The sequence below is a fragment of the Crotalus tigris genome, unplaced genomic scaffold (genome assembly GCF_016545835.1).
Source record: "Crotalus tigris isolate CLP2741 ecotype Arizona unplaced genomic scaffold, ASM1654583v1 scf7180000024467.898045, whole genome shotgun sequence".
NCBI classification, from domain to species: Eukaryota; Metazoa; Chordata; class Lepidosauria; order Squamata; family Viperidae; genus Crotalus; species Crotalus tigris.
In genome coordinates this window covers 492,408-509,926 of record NW_024100638.1, presented here as the reverse complement: position 1 = coordinate 509,926, position 17,519 = coordinate 492,408, and the positions used below count along the sequence as shown (strand labels likewise).

Below are 17,519 nucleotides of genomic sequence, written 5' to 3'. Positions count from 1 at the left end.
ATGTAACATTAAATTGCATCCTGAATTGCCTAGATAGAGAAGTACATCTCAGAGTTTTTTATATGCCAGTTTGACTTCTGTGAGAAAATAAAGGTGAGATGTTGATAACAACAAAAATATGATCAACTCATTTGCATTTTGCCACTTTTTTTCAGCAATGTTATCAGCAATGTTCATAAAGGTTACTTTAACTATGGATCTGTTTTATGTAAATGAATGATAAAAATTCAGCAATAATCAAGGAGTTGATGATGTTTACACGTTAAGTGAAATAGCCACAATGCCAGACAAATAGGGCTTAAGAGATCAGTGCCCAACACCATGGCATCTTAGTGTGGGGGGGGAGAGCTATTTGCTTGGAAATTTTTATTATGAGTTCTATAAATAGCAGATTAATTGCAGGAGGCATTAAGAAAGCAGAAAACTAAAAACAAAAGCTTATGTTGTATATACATTTTTAGAGGATCAGTATCTCTACATAAGCTGATTGTTTAAACTGAAATAAATAAATAAAAGTGCTGATTGCTTAAATTGAAACAAAAATCAAAGTGTTTATTTTACTATAACAGAGTTACGGCAAGAGTAACTTTGGTTCACTATATAATACTATTAACAGCATCTATGTACTGTAACTGAGGCTGTCTAACTCACTGCTGAAAATGAGGAATTTCCTGACTGAGAACAATTAAACAAAGAACTGCTTGCCTCCTGGCACTGTGGGTGCTCCATCACTGGAGGTTTTCAAGAAAAGATTGGACAACCATTTGTTCAGGGTGGCATAAGGGCTCCTGCCTTGGGCAGGGAGTTGTATGTGTCAAGAGTAAAAATTTGGCAGCTATGTGCCTCTTTGTTTTTATCTTGCCATTAGAGTAAGGTGGAGAAAATGATGCTTTGACTGGGTTAGTTAGAGAAATGTAACCTCTCCAGTTCTTCAGACATTTGATGAGAGAAGGCTGTTTGGAAACTTTTCAAGGACATTTTAGCAGGTGTGAAGAAGCTAGCAGACGTTCTCATAACAAAGAGAATTTGTTTATATGAGCTATATGAACATCTGGGGTGATTTGGCTGGGAATGTCCTTGTTATATATTATGGTTAGATGCCTTGGGATTTTAGAGTTAGTTTTCCTTCACCTGTACCATGCCATGTATTCAATAAACCAGTAAGCTTTTCACAAATGAAAGTAATCCTGCACTTTATTTGGATATTTGAGTTGGAGGGTAACACTATGATTTTATAATTGCAGATTTTTCCTTTTTTCAAGAGAGCTAGGTCATTATTCATGGAATTTTCTGGGTAAAATATCTTTGTGGTTTTTCAATCCTTCCTCCTGCACAGCATGAAATTATGTTTTCACCATTGTCACTAAGTTATAATTTGTCTCCAATATCTTATACTACTAAGGTGATCAACTTTTTTACAATGAGAAGGAAGACACAAATAAATTGAAGCAAAAAAAGTGATCTAATGCGTGCATGTGTGCCGTGTCATGTTTCGGTAAGAAGTAAACAAAGCCACTTGCGTGCGGTGCACTCTTGCGCGCGGCACACTCTCTCAAAGCAATTCTCCTGTGCAGAGCATAGGCGTCTCATAATCGCGTCTCACCATACTGTACCGAGCCTTGATGAATTGTCATGTCAAATACAAATACATCACATCACACGCAACGGATCGGATCGGCATCGATCGAATACGGAGATTTACAGATTAGTCTTCAAATATCAAAAAGGAGGACATATAGGAGGACATCTTTTGAGAGAGGACAGAACTTATAAAAGGAGGACTGTCCTCCCTAAAGGAGGACGGTTGGTCACCTTAATATTACTGCTATAGGTGTCTGCTTGCTTCAGCTCGGCAGCTGAAGTGATCTTCACACTTTGCTGGGAATATATACTCTCGGTATATTCCTTGCTCACCCCTCCCAAAAGAAAGCAACACAACAAGACTTGAAAGGGGAATGCATTTCAGTAGTTGTGTTCCTATGGGTTCTTTTGGATGCAAAGTCAAGAATATAATAGAAAATTGTGATTCAAGCAAGCGTATTTAATTAAACTGTATAAACCCCAAAAGTCTGTTTGATTCTGAATCAATAAACCAAATACTGAACAGCTTATAACCCATAAATTCCATCACAACAAAGCATTTCTAAAATTCAGAAGTTAATCTTGAGAAGCACAGTCCACAAAATATATGATGTATCTTTTTATCTGGTTATTGATTTTGTTACCTTGACATCACCAAAGATACAGTCATGCCAACACATGCTATTTTTACAAATTTGTCCTGTTTTTTGTTCATTATAAATGACGAATGTCACTAGTTTTGAAAGAAGAAATATTATTGTAGTTTTTGTATTAGTCATTAAGGCAAGTAATTAATAATTTAAATAAATATAAATATATTAAAATTCCTAATTCAGAATCTTAAAAGCTGCAAGTTCTTAGTACAATGTGTCCTCAGGGGGAAAAAATTCAGACACAGGGATTCCAACAAATACTAAAATTTTGTGATATAATCTTAGTGAAAAAGATGGGGAAGGGATCTATGCTAACACCTCACAAGATGTTCTACAGGCAGGATATTACAAACTAATATGTGAATAATGAGTTCTACTTTGACTGCAATTCATATCTAATTTGTGCTTGCCACATAAGCAGTGGAACAATCTAGTTTTGTCATACCTGACATTAGAAGCGAGATCAAGTATAAATCCTAGTCCATAACCTGAATCTAAAAAACTCTTTTGGTGTTACCTGTATACTTGGACCTGATCCTAGGATCTGAACTTTGTTTGCTGGCTTCTGTCCCTAAACATGAATTACATTTCTTTCTTTTTATGTATTGTTCATACCAAAGGTTCAAGGAAAGTATTCAGAAATCTTCAGAAAGAAATCTATAGATCTTACACATAAACAGGCCTTTCGTTGTACAATACAGAAATGTCACATCGCCAACAAAGTCTTTTTAATTTCGCCATAGCAAAAAAATGATTTAACTTGATACTGTACTGGGAGTGTTGCACAACAGCTAGTTGATCATCCTGTTAAACAAAAGCCTAGTGTACTGTACTCTGAAAGACACATTTTACAGTTCAATACTGGCCACAGAAAGATAAAGCAACTTTGAACATTTAAGAACAACTTGAATATTCATGTTTCTTAAACCGAAGTTGGGACTACATGCTTAAAATGGACACAGAGCATTTTGCCCATAGTACACAGTCATTTCATTAAGTAATTTTATCTCTGCAGTTATTTTTGCTTCTACGCAATAGGATTCTCAAAAATATTTATCTGACTAAAAGATCAGCTAACCTTTTCTATATGAATGATCTTTCTCTGTGGTGGTGGATTTTCCCCCATTGACAAAGATGCTGTAATGGGAATAATGAGGGAGTTATAAAACTGTCTTTTGTCACCAAATGTGATGTACTTTATGTCATTCGTGCCGTTTGCATAATTCCCAGTATGAACACCAAAATTCTTGGCATCCGAGTTCATGGCAGATGAAACAGTCAGCAAAAGTGTCACCAAAATAAGCACGTAGAGGTCCAAAATGATGAGTTTCCAAAAGCAGCAAGACAGAATATTATTCGTTTGTTTTCTTAGACAGTAAAACTTTTACATCAGCTAGAGTCTCAGAGAAGAGATAGCATCATCTGAGACACACCTCTCTACTAATTATAAAATTGGTAGACCGCAGCAGCCCCAATGTCCAATATTTGGAAACAATTCTATTGCAATCTTTTTGTCATTTTCCTATAGTCTATCTGGCAGTAATCTGGCGATAATCACGTCCACTTATTCCATTAATTCTTTATTCAAGATTTGGACATTGGCAGCAAACAATGGGAATTGTAACCTCCCACATCTGGAAGGGCTTTTTATGTGGAAGTCCCATTTTAGGCCAGACTGAAAACATGAAAAATATACTGGAAGAAGGGAATGGCAAATGAGTTTGGCATTATTGCCAAGAAAACTGCATGGTGGCATCCATATAGTTGCCAGAATTGAGCTCCAATCAGTAGCAATGTGGATATCTTTAATTTTAAAAATGCAAAGTCTTAAAGAGCTGGAAACAGGTGAGAATGAAGTATTGATATTCAGACATCTTTGCTCTTGGATTATTTAACATATTATCAGATGGCTAGGGTTGCCGGTTGCCTATTAGGTTGCCTATTACTATAAGACACACACACACACACACACACAATTACACTTCTGCACACTACAGTGTGTCTATCCTTGAATATCTCAATTCTCAATTGCACTGTACAACAGGTGCTCCAGATCGGTAGCCAGAAGAGTAACCTCGATGGGATTTATACCATTTCTTTGAAAATATGCTTGAGTACATCAGGCTGAAAAACTCCCAAATACATTTTATTATATTAGAAAGTTTAAGGTATTTGAGTCCTAATCACGTAATAAGCATCACTAACGTGTTCTAAGTTTGATTTTATAACAACGATCTTATTTCGATTACCTTTCCGGGAAAAAAAAAATGCAATTGTTCTGGCAGAAGAGAGAAGGAAGACACGTGCAAAAAGAACTACGGGAAAATGGGAAATAAAAGCAAAGGGGCCCGACAAGATTGAAGAAACGACTGTGGAAAGAAAATTAAGTTTTAAGAAACGAAGGGAAGAGTTTTTTTAAAGACTGGAACGAACTGATCGTGCTACGCCTCCGCAGGCGGCGTGGTTTACGTGGCCTCGCTCCAATGTCCAGCCAAATGAGATACCCAATTGTCGTCAGCGTTCGAAAAGAAGCAGATTGGCCAATGGAAAGCGCCAGATTATACTCCGAGATTGATTCCACGCCGGCCAGCAACGTCGCCTCTTCTTCGCGCTTTCGCCCTGGCTGTGGTGGAGCGCCCCCTGCCGGCAAATCCCTCTTCACCAAGCTCCGCCCGTCCCAGGCTGCCCCGCCCACTTTGGCTCGTTTTCTCAGTCTTCTTCGGGATTATGTCATCTGGCGGCAGATCGAGCGCTTGGCTGCTGTAGTCTTCCCGCGAGCAAAGACGGCTGCTGCTGCTGCTGCTGCTGCTGCTGAAGGAGCGAGGTCGCACGTCTTCTGAAGTGCCGGAGCGGCAGAGATCGGGAAGAAGGAAGCTCGGCGCTCGGATCTGGAAAAGCTCTTCTCCAGCAGGCGGGTCCCCCTGCCCGGATTGCTTCCCGGCGCCCCTCGCCGCTGCCTTCCGCGGCTGTGGCTCGGCGGATCTCATTGTCTTTGGGGGTCTCCCGCACCGGAGCCGGGCGGATGCCGCCGCAGCAAGAAGGAGAAACCGGCTACATCAGCAAGCCGCTGCCGGGCGGCTGCGAAGTGCCTCCGGTGCCTCCGCGTCGGGTCCGCAGCAGCCGAGCGGCGGCGCTGGGGGCTGCCTTGGGGAGCCGCTGCCGGGCTGGAGCTAGCGGAGGGGCCGGAGCGATCGGAACGGAGCCTCGGCGCAGCATCAAGTGTGTGCTGGTGGGAGACGGCGCGGTGGGTAAAACCAGCCTGGTGGTGAGTTACACCACCAACGGCTACCCTACGGAATACATCCCTACCGCCTTCGACAATTTTTCAGGTAATCAGCCGGTTGGGACGGGACGGTTCCTGGTGCGTTTTCATGGAAGCATTTAATGCACCTTATCGGCTCTCCGTTCCTATATGGGAGAGCCCCCCCCCTCTGGTCACTTCCGACCTCATTGGTGTCCAGGGTCCGGGGATCCCTCGCCCTATTGACTCGGCGGCGTCTCCTCTTGTGGATTTTGAATCTTCCAACTTGGGAAGGGGCGGTGCCCGCTGACTGAAGTAGGTGCGCGTGGAAGCGAAGGTTGGCCTGGCCTGATCGCTATTTGCTAGCGGAGGGGAGTGCTGGGAAGAAGGGCTTGCAGACCAACGAAACGTATCGATCCCCAATTGCGATTGGGGCGGGGTCAATCGTAAATTACCTCGTAAAATCCCTTGGGGGGTAATGGGGGAAAATACAACCCAATCTCTGTGACTGAGGAAGACATCAGCGTGCAAAGCAGCTCCGATATCGCTTGCCCAACCTTTTTGTGAGAAGGAAGAATGTGCAGACGGTGCCTTCCTTCTCCCTTAAGGCGGGCAAGCCCATTTCTGACCTTTACTGTGGTCGATCCAGTAGTTAAAAAGAGTCGAACACATGCGGCTAGTTTTCCATACCCAGTTGTGTAGCGAGCTCTTGTTGTTATTCATATAAAATACTGTGTTAAATCCTGAGCATCTTTTATTTGTTGCAAGGTGTATATCCCTAAAACTATAAGGGTAGCACTATGTTTCCTACGTTTTATTGGGAAGCTTCGATGCATTCAGGGAACTTATTGTCCCTGTAGCATTTTTAAAAAATGTAGTGTTCTTTTTGTTTAGTTCATTTTGGAATATGTGATCCTTCTCTGCCATATTTTTCCAGTAGTCCTGGTGATGAGGACTAGTAACTTGTTAACTGCATTAAAATCAGAATCTTTAGGAATGTTGCTAAGTCTTACTGGAGGGAATGCTGTGAGATACAGCATATAGAGCTTAGTAATTTTGGGGTGTTGGCATAGTTTGGTTTATCTATTTATATAGCAAGGAAGTTGCATTAGACTTTCCAACTGTGTTATTCTGTTATCTCAGGGTCAGGGAAGTTACACTCTGTTCTCTAGCCTTGGATTTCTTATTCCTTATTTTCTACAATATTGCACTTCTCTCTTGCTTTGGAAATCCTTTGGGCTCACTCATAATCCTTATCCCTTAAGATAGAGGGTAACTCCTACTCATCCTTCTTCCCAGCAGGTTACTTCAGACTTCCTTTTATTTTTCTTGAAAACCATTGTGGAGAGAGAGAGCTTTCTGCTGTGCACTTTGTGATTGTTTGTAATTACATTCTTCCTGACAACTTCCCTAATATTTAAGAAAAGGGTGGTGCTCTGAATTAGAATTCTTTATTGGCCAAGTGTGATTGGACACACAAGGAATTTGTCTCCGGTGCATAAGCTCTCCGTGTATATACAAGCAATAAGTGATAAATCGTGATCATAATCATCATAAAATACATTCATCATAAATCATAAGATACAACATTCAGTGATAGTCAGAGGACACTAAATAAGCAATCAACATAAATCATACTAGAATACTAAATAATATAAATTGTAAGATACAAGCAACAAAGTTATAGTCATAAGAAGATAAGGAAATAATAGGAAATATGAGAAGGATAATAGTAATACAGCCCTACTGGGTAATTTGACAATGTTGTGGGAATTACCGTAGTTGTTTAGTAGAGTGATGGCATGGGGGAAAAACTCTGTCTAAGCTAAAAAACAGTGGCTCATCATGCTTCTCTTTGGAAGAAGATATTCATTGTTACTTGACTTTTCCCCAAAAAGATGGTTCCTTCTATATTAGTTGAATCTTTTCTGTAAGGTTTGAAGAGTTTTTATGTGCTTGAAAGCAAACACTGAACAGTAAACACAGGGCTCCAACTGTGGGAGTTTTGTGTGAATTTCATTGGGTGCAAGAACATGTTTTTCCAGCCAGCATTACAGGACACACACTCTTGCATTAACCTGATGTCAAAATGCAAGGATTTTTCTTTTAATACAAAATATGAGTTGATTATCTCTCTCTAAATTGTCCTATTTCTGCAAGACCTGTAAGCCAATCTAAGTTTACTTCAAAATGTGTTCCCTTGAATTTAGCGAAATTGACTCCCAAATAAGCTTATCTGGGTTTTGCAAACTTGTGGGTTCTACAATGGAAGATTTGCCTTTTGTATTCATTTTTTTAAATGTTTGTTTTAATCACTGTAGTGTATTTGATTTTTTTTTAAAATATTGTATAATCACTAGTGTATATAGTTTGCTATTGTTTCTATTATTGGTTATAATAACCAATGAAATATTTGATTTTTGTACAGTTTTTGAGACTTCACATTTATTGTCTTATGCTTATAGTAAACTGGTGTTCTAAATACCTGAAGGGCACAATTTTGCTATCAGTGTTGCAGATTGATAGAGTAGTGACAATAAAGTAATGAAAATAAAGGTTATCTCTAGTGTTTAATCAAAAGCAACATTTATTTATTTATTATCAATTAATCATATTTCTTAATTGTCCATCTCCCTCAGAGAGGGGTTTTACCTTGTATAATGGGTGTGTGTGTGTGTGGGGGGGGGAAACAGACTTCAACCTAATCCACAAGGAAGAAACAGAATAAGAAGAGACAATTTCTCCATTTACATATGTAAATATTTGTATTGTCTTCTTTGTGATTTAAAGCAGTGGGGAAGGATTCCCTAGTCTATATGCTTTTAAAGCAGAGCCTGGCCCTCCCCCCAAAAAAATCAATCTTCAAGCATGTTTAGAGGATGTTTGCGGGGCAAAATCCTCATTTGTGTTTGGGACAACTCTCTTTGTATGAGGCAAATGTCTTTTGGTCACAATGTTCTGCTTTGTAACGAAAGCCGGAAGCCCTAAAGGGCTTGTGTAAACCCAGGAATTGTTGAGAATAGGGGGGAGGCTGGGGAGAAGAAGCTGACTTGTGGCTGTTAACCACAAACTGACCCAAAGGTAAATGATTAATGTGAGGACAGAGGTAATCCTTAATTCACAGTTACAAGTTTTTCTGACTCTCCTCTTCCTTCCATTTCAGCTGTCGTGTCTGTAGATGGCCGACCAGTGAGGCTTCAGCTCTGTGACACAGCCGGGCAGGTCAGTAAAGCTGCTTACGTAATTGACACAGCGGTTTTCCTGCTGTGTGTATGTGAGTATATGTGTGTGTCACATATGTATATCAGCACACGTCTGCGAATCTGTGATGGAAAAATCATCCTTAGACTTCTTTTAGAAGATTCCACCTCCTTAAATCCTCAGAAGTCCTTAACCTTGGGGGAAGGGGCTTCCCTTGATTTCCCATGTTGGATTTGCCCTTTTCCACCTTCTGACAGCTGCCATTAAGGAACTGGCTCCCTTTTGCCCACCTCATGGCCTGCTTTTCTGAACCTTCCCCTGCTGCCTTTGGCTGGACACTTGGGTTGCCGTGGTGATAGCCTGGGAGCAGTGCCACTCTATCCCAGACGGTTTCCCAGGGTGACATGAGGAGCCCAGGAGCCTACATCCCCCCCTGAGCCATGGCTGGGAAGTGGCTCTTTTGTTACCCTGAGGGCCCAAGATTATAATGGATTCTTTGTTACCAGGACAGTGACAGTCCCTGAACAGGATATGGCAAACATTTGTTTGCAAGAGTGTCATATATGTGAAAGAAAGTGTGTGGCATGTGGATATGTATATGTACAATGGAAAGAAAGAAAGCGTGCAAGAGAATGAACTTGTACTTGTGGGCATATATCTGGCCATATTTATATCTGGCAGCCTATTTACCATTCAGAATCCGTAGAAAAAGCTTTTTTTGTTCCTTGTGGGATATGGGCATTGGTACACTGGATTTATAGCAGGATTGCATAACATTTTTCTAGGCTGAAGGCTACATTAGCTTTCAGATTTAAAAAGTGGACAAGAACAGGACAGAAACCTTAAGCTGAGGTCATTTCAATTAGAATTAAAAGTGATTGTGATATCCCTCTGGTCATGTATTAAAACATTTTCCTCTTCTGGTACATGACATATTAGAGTTCAGTAACAAATTTTGGAGGTCTCTTAGGTCCAGTCAAGCCTTGGGGGCTAGATTGTGCTCCTCTGTCTTGGAAACTTATGTCCATCAGCAGTAATGGAGATCTCTCTCGATCTCTCTCTCCCTCCCTCCCTCCCTCCCTCCCTCCCTCTCTCTCTCTCTCTCTCTCCATTCTTAGAAGAAGGTTTAATTCCTGGCAACTGCCTCAAGAAGTTCCTGCTGTTTTCTTGGCAAGGTTTTCAGAATTGGGTTGTCACTGCTTTCATTCTTGAGCTGAAAGAGAGTGACTGACCCAAAGTCACCCTGGTAGAGAGCCAGAAAACAGGCTCCCAATAGCTAGTGCCTAATGCTCTAACCGTTATATCAAACTGACTTTTATATATGACTTCAAAGCACAAGCTAACTCTATAGAGTAGAACCTTGGGTTTTGTCCCTAAATCTTGCCCGCTGTATGTGCTTCCTATTTTCTTATCAAACCATCCCTTTGCTTTTAATAGAAGAAGTCTGCAAGATCAGGGGCTCAATACTCTTATTTCAAGATAGGATTAGTGCAAAGTGCTTTACCCAGACTCCCTTTCAGGATTACTTGGAAACTGCTGCTGCACAGCTGGTGACACATAAGAACACATAAGAACCACTTGAGCACAATAATAATAATAATAAGGCACTGCATTCATTTCCAATTTATTTTTATTTTATTTATTTATTAAATTTACATGCTGCCCATCTCACTCTGCAAAGTGATTCTGGGCAGCCAATAAGTTTCTGAGTATAGTTCAAAGGAAGGGGTAGGAGAGAGACAGCACCGAAAGAACAGGTTTTGTCAGTCACTGTCCCTGCCCAGAGGGACATCCTCACTTGAGGCTACCCCCCCCCCATATTTCTAAAGAAAGGCAGTTAAAATGCTGTTATTCTGTAAGGTTTGGAGTCATTGTGTTGAGTTTTAAATTGTGCAGACTGGATTGTATTATGGTTTTGATGAAGTTTTCAGGGATGGTTCAAGTTGGAGATATACGTTGTAAGAAATAACACTTATTTTACTACTTCTGATTGACGTCAGATAATCAAGTCAGAGGAAGCATCAGCTGTAGGCCCTGGTAACCTTTTCCCCCTGGGTTTTAGAAAGCCTCTTGGAACTATGGATGCTAATGCCATTTTTTTTTCAAGCAAGGCTGTTTCTGTAGTGTGTTTGATGATGATAAGGGATGAGACAAGAGCCTTCGATTGTCTAGGGGCTTTCACATTTCTACCTTGCCCTGACCTCTCCATTTACTCCTGGGTTGTGTAAATTTACAATTATTCCCCTGAGCTATAAGATGCATGACATGATTTCTAATTATGCAATTATTTAGAGCAGCAAAACGTGTAGGTACACATAGCTGCCATACGGCATCCCACATGCATGATCCCTTAGCAAAGAGATGAGTGCTTTGTTTTGTTCTGTGTTCTTGAGGGGTGTTACATCTGTCAAATAAGTGAGATAATGAAATCTTGCCTCTTAGACCTCAATTTTCTTTTGCAAGTACCCCCGCAGATGAATTCAAGGAAATGGGGGCTGTACATCTGTATTTTTTTCCAAATATGAACTTCAAACCACCAAAACCTCCTTTGTAAATTGATACGTTTGGCGACAAAATGTTGGCACCAGAGGGATATTTCAGAGCGTGTTTGTTTACTCTTTGCATGTGTTAATTTGAGGCCCTCTGACAAACATTGCTGGATTTTAATTAAAATACCAGCACAAGAGACAAATCCTACCTCTTCAGGAGGCCATTGTTGCCATGTTAATATTTTCCTCTGTTTACTTTCCTTGACTTTAGCTCTTGGAACTTGTATAATTATCAAGCTGTTCCCTTTTCACTTCGAGATCTCTCTTTTTTCCAAGAATCTTTTTTCCAAGATCTAACAATAAAAGCTTTTTCAAAAGAGTATTGTGTAAAGAGTTCCAAAATGGAGCACAGGACAACGTTCATTGTATTGAACTAGGAAGTTGGGGAAGGAGACCATAAGGGGTTATTTTTAGTTCAGATTGTTGCAATAGAAGGCAATAATAAATATTAATCTAAAGCAGGCTATTGTATTATCTAATGATTTCTTCAGCATGATTTTTGGATTAGCAAAACCCTTCAATATTCAGTAAGAATGAACAAACAAACAAACAAATTTCACCTGCTCAGAGAAGTGAAAGAGATGTAAAGGCAGACTGGTGGAAGAGTGTTGTTCGTTGAATACAAAAGATGCTTCAGATTAGGTTTGGGCATGCATGCTTTGTTGGTGCTTCTTTAAAGGAGCCACATGATCCTGGGGGTGGGGGTAGGGGAACTTTTGGTCTAAGGCAGGGGTAGGCAACCTTGGCTCTTTTATGACTCATGGACTTCAACTCCGACTCAAGAATTCTGGGAGTTGAAGTCCATGAGTCATAAAAGAGCCAAGGTTGCCTACCCCTGGTCTAAGGAGAAGTTGACAACCAGCAGCAAGATGGACAGACCCAATTACAGTGGCAATAAGTGCACCTTGTCACAGTAAAAATTAAAGTCATCCAAGGTTTGGATCACTAATCATGAGCCAATACTTCACCAGAAACAAAATTCATTTTGGCTGGGTTCAAATTTTATGTTAAACTGTAATTTTATCAGAGTGTGGGTAAGTCCCATGGTTTTAAACCTGAGCTTATTACTGTATAAAAGAAGCAGTCCCTTGTGGTTTGTCAAAAAAAAAAAAAACCAGCATTAAAACAATGGCTCGATGTGAAATGCAATCTTAGCAGTTGTATTTCGAGGAAGATGTTTCTAAAGTCAATTTAAAATCCAGGATTTTGATTTATTCAATTTGTTTATTTGATTTATGTATGCAGGTATTCAGTTTGCTACCTCCAAAGCTCTAGAGCAGAGGTGGGGAACTATGGCCCCTTTATGACTTGTGGATGTCAATTCCCAGAATTCCAGAGCCAGCCAGGAATTCTGGGAGTTGAAGTCCACAAGTCATAAAAGATCCTTAATTCCCCATCCCTGCTTTAGAAGAAGGACAATGGAAGGGACCCTACTGAATAAATCCCATGCCAATGGATCATAATAGAAAACCACATGCTATTCTGATAAATCTAATTAATTTATAAATATTATGTAGTTTAAGATAACAGATTTAAGCTAAAGAAAAATTTGGGGTGTGTGTAATTACTCATTCTCTGCTTCTCCAGCTGCCACCATTTATCAGACTAGTTATAGAATGGTATAAAAAGCTAAACTGGCCCATTAGTAAGTAAATGCAGCAAAGGAGCTATTAAAAAGAAAGCAAACAAAAGCATAGACAATACCTCATGTACAAATTCTGTGCCATGGAATTATATATATGTATGTATGTATGTGTGTACACACAGAGACATGCAAACACACACACTCACAAATACTGTTTGCTAAGTTGTAGCTAGTATGTTAGATTTGATCTAGCCCTGAATTGAATTTCTCCATTTGCATAGGCAGTTTATGGCAGTATTATGATTTTGATTCCTGAGAAATGTTAGGCAAGCCTTCTTCAAATGAAGAAGACCACATATGGCAGTGTTGGTTTTTGATTGAATTATTTTTAATACTTTAATACTTTATGGTTCTTCACTTCATGAAGGTCTTCAGTTCTTCCATTTTCTCTAATTCATATAGGTATTCAATCCATGTTGTACACAGGTTACCCTGGAGTCTGGGAGGGGAGTTCCATCCCCACCTCATGATCACAAGACCTTAATAAATACTTTATGCATGTGTCAAAACCTGGCCTCCCCCCCCCCAATTTTGCATGTGCATAAAGTAGCAAAGAGCAAGGCAAAACCCAGGAGGTGAAACTTACACCTAACAACTATAGATATGCAAACCATGGGTAATGGCCCCACAGATAATGAGAACCACCTATAATTTCTGTTCTTCCAACATCAACAATAGTTCCTGTCTTTTGTGAGAAGGCTGCCTCTTTGAAATGAATGAACGAAGATTGCATCATAGCAAAGCCAATCCCTTGAATCAATTCTGTTTTTCAAATACGGTTGCAAGCTAATGTTGATGGTGAATGATGGTACTGGCTGTATGCTCACTTCTGTATTGTGGAACCATATGGAACAGTCTATTTATGGTTTGGCCAAGTAGTTGTGCTACAATCCACAACTAAATAATTTAAAACAGTGCACAACTAAATAATATAATATAAAACAACAAAACAACAAAAATGTAATTGCTTCAAGGAGGAGAGTTCTAATTTCTTCTACAGTTGTTAGTTTTCTTTGTTCAGGAACTTTTGCCCTCCATGTCTTCTTTCCTTCTCTCTGAGGTAGCATTCAGACAACTGGTTCCTTGCTACATGCCACCTTGGTACAGTTGGTGGGAATAACCCTGCTCTGCAAAACAATTATGGTTGTTCTTTTTATAGAACTTGTTGTATGCCCATTTAGTAGCTGATAAGAATGGTTTTGTTATCTCAATAAGGAAAACCACCACTTTCTATGATGCACATTGCTTTTAGGGAACATAGAAAGGTCCTTTTGTTACTATGAAGTTACTATTCACATTACTTTTATTTTTGCACAGGATGAATTTGACAAGCTCCGCCCACTGTGCTACACCAACACAGACATCTTTTTGCTGTGCTTCAGTGTAGTGAGCCCTTCATCTTTCCAGAATGTGATTGAGAAATGGGTCCCTGAAATCCGATGTCACTGCCCCAAGGCCCCGATTATTCTCGTCGGGACCCAATCGGACCTCCGGGAAGATGTCAAAGTACTAATTGAGCTTGACAAATGCAAAGAGAAGCCTGTGGCGGAGGAGGCCGCAAGGCTCTGTGCCGAGGAAATAAAAGCCGCCTCTTACATCGAGTGCTCCGCTTTGACTCAGAAAAACCTCAAAGAAGTCTTTGATGCAGCCATTGTGGCTGGCATTCACTACTCGGATACTCAGCAACAGCCAAAGAAATCCAAAAACAGGACTCCGGACAAAATGAAAAACCTCTCCAAGTCCTGGTGGAAAAAATATTGTTGTTTTGTATAGGGTTTTTTGTTTTGGAGTGAAGGCCTTGGAAATGGCAGTTTGATCATTGAGAGTGATTTGAGGTGACTTTTGCTGAAAAACTCTCTCTATTCCAGACTGCACAGTTAAAATCCACCACTGAACATGCTGCTAAAATTATCTCTTTCCGATTGAGATGGGGATGGGCGTGAGCTGAGAGGCTGAGGTTGACCAAATTGTGGGTTTTCCCATTAGTGGTAGTTTCTTTTTAGTGAGGACTGCTGGCCTACACTTTGGTGGAACTGAAAGTTGAATCATGAATTCACTATATACAGGTGTAGGAAAGGCTAGAACCTTCTTAGGTTCTCCTAAGAAGTCTACATGACGACTGTGAGGACTACCCTACAGTCCAATTATTGTTTTGCAGGTGGATCTCTAAAACTGGGCCTCTTAGGACATTTGGCTCAAAATGGAGAATTTCTCTGCCTGCATCTGCCTGCATTTTTAGTCTTGTAGGCTTCAGGAACACTACATCACATTTCTGAAATGTACATTGTGTTGCTAAATTAGCAGAATCTGCACGTGAATCTGATATATTTTTCTTAAAATGATATGCCTACTTTATGCACAGTGTGGGGAATGTCATAACAAATAGAGCAGCTGTGCAAAATTGTATCTTCCTTGTATACCCCGACTGACAGATCCCTTTTACACCATGAAATGTGCATGCTTGTTGGCTTGGAAAAAGGAGAAATCATATTTTGAATAGCAATGGGCTTCTTTTCTATTTATAGAGGATATATGACATCAAAGATGTATCAATATCTGCAGAAATATGGTGCAAAATGTAGATATTGGTGGTCTTGGTGATTCTTAATCTGATGCCACTCAATGCGAGCCTGACTTACCTTTGTTCATTTGTAATCTATAACATGAAGGGTTCTAAGTTGGGAAAAGCTTGTTTAAATTCACATTGGAAACCTTTTTCCATAAGATAATCTCAACTAATTTTTAGTCTTCTTTGCTGAATCGGGTATCACAATACTGTGTCATTGAAACAATATTTGCTCATATAAGATAAACTGGAAAGAAAAAAAAAAACTATTAACTGTTCAAAATTCCAGAAAGTCTATTTTTTAAAACAGTCAGGAAATTTAATCTAAGCAAACGTGCATAATGTTGGGAATTGACTTTCATTCAAAAGATGCCAAATCTTTTACTGGCAATGTTCGTGTAGCAATAAATGACGGCAAATGCTGGTTTACCAGTGCTCTTAAGTACTTGGAGGACATGCTTTTGTACCAGTTTTATTCAGTCTTCCATATTTGAATAAATCGAACATTGGCTAAATGCCACCTATTTTCGTGGCTTGGGTGAGATTTTAGGACCATGCAAAGAATAACAAAAGCAAAACAGCTTTTCTTTGCAATAGATTAAACTAAACTGTGTCTGAACTGTTGTAGATTTATTATGTAATTGCACATCTGTTTTGGGGATTTCTGTTCTAATTAAGTAATGCAATACAGAGATTAATTTAAACTATAACTGGGCTACTGTAGTAGCTTGATTTTTCTGTCTAATTTTCCTTCCTTGCTTTTATGTAGCCCTTTGCATTTATAATATGATCAGCCTATATTTAAACTTAAGAAATAATTCTTTATCATTCCTGGATGAACCTTGGTTTCAAGTGTTCTTTTTCCACGTGGCTCTTTTTTTATATATAGATAGATATATTCATGTGCTAGGATAAAATAACCCAAGTATTAACTTTCATTTTTAAATTAACTACATTTCACTATAACATCTGACTGTGGGAATTCTTAAAAGCAGATTTTTAAATGCCAGGAACAAAACATAATTGCTGATCTATGTTGGAATAGATCAAAAATATTTTGTCTAAAAAAATTCACACCATAGGATCATTAGCACACCATGGCTGGTGCTAACCATAGCTTAGATTGAATGAATCTTTGGGATATCTCCCTTCTACAAATCACCAGCAATTTATTTTGCATCACTTGTATCATGCAAAATTAATATGAAGGCTACCTCATATCAGATGTCAGAGAGAGAACCAAGATTCAACCAGGATCAGAGATGCTGAATCATGTGACTGCATCCCAACAAGAATTTCTGCATCACACTAAACAACTCTTTTATGAATATCAGGATAATAATTTGTCATCCCGTATCTTCTATGCTTATTTTACTACTATACAGATTCTCTTCTGCTGCATTGTAGTTTTGTTTATTTTGGATTCCATATGATGCATGGCCAGTCATTTGGGTTAAGAGTTTTGGGACTATTGGGACTTGTTCAACAAAAGCTGTTTAGCACGTTGCCTGAATTGCAGCATTGCAATCAGAGGCCCACATCAAATGAATATTCTATGCATCTGATGAAATGAAGGTAATTGAAAAATCAAATTATTTTTTAATCCCTGAGTATCTTTGTGATTATTCTGCAGCAAACTCACATGGCTACTCTACGTAGAGGAATGCTGGTTTCTTTTCACTAAGTGTACTTGCATTGCTATCAGAGGAACTGTAGATAATTGAAGATTACAAAAGTGATGCTTTGATTTCCTCCTGACACATAATTGTTGGTGTTGATGCTTCCACATTTCTATTGTGTCTGAATTGGCCTCACTGGGGTCCATAGTTATAATCTGAGAAGCCCAATGAATAAAACTGATATGAGAGCCCTGTGGATGGCTACCAAATTTTTCTGAAGTCTTGTGTATGAAAAATGCCAGTTGGATGCCAAATGGAAAATTCCCAGTTACCTGATGGTCCAGGTGCTGAAAACCTTTGCTCTCTAGGAATCCATTTTCTCTCAATTTTGGGATGAGTAGTTGCCTACGAAATTGGTTAAAGATGTTGAGGTTTTAAAAAACTGATCAGGATGTACCTCTTAT

The 17,519-nt window shown here is 39.5% G+C and overlaps 1 protein-coding gene across 1 annotated transcript; it reads left to right on the top strand.

Moving 5' to 3' along the window:
* Positions 1-2,036: 2,036 nt before the first annotated feature.
* On the top strand, positions 2,037-17,311 carry RHOU (ras homolog family member U). Its single transcript, XM_039332878.1, has 3 exons — positions 2,037-5,563; positions 8,639-8,697; positions 14,188-17,311. The coding sequence occupies exons 1-3, from the start codon at positions 5,257-5,259 to the stop codon at positions 14,641-14,643; spliced, it is 822 nt and encodes a 273-aa protein (XP_039188812.1). The 5' UTR covers positions 2,037-5,256; the 3' UTR covers positions 14,644-17,311.
* Positions 17,312-17,519: the final 208 nt, after the last annotated feature.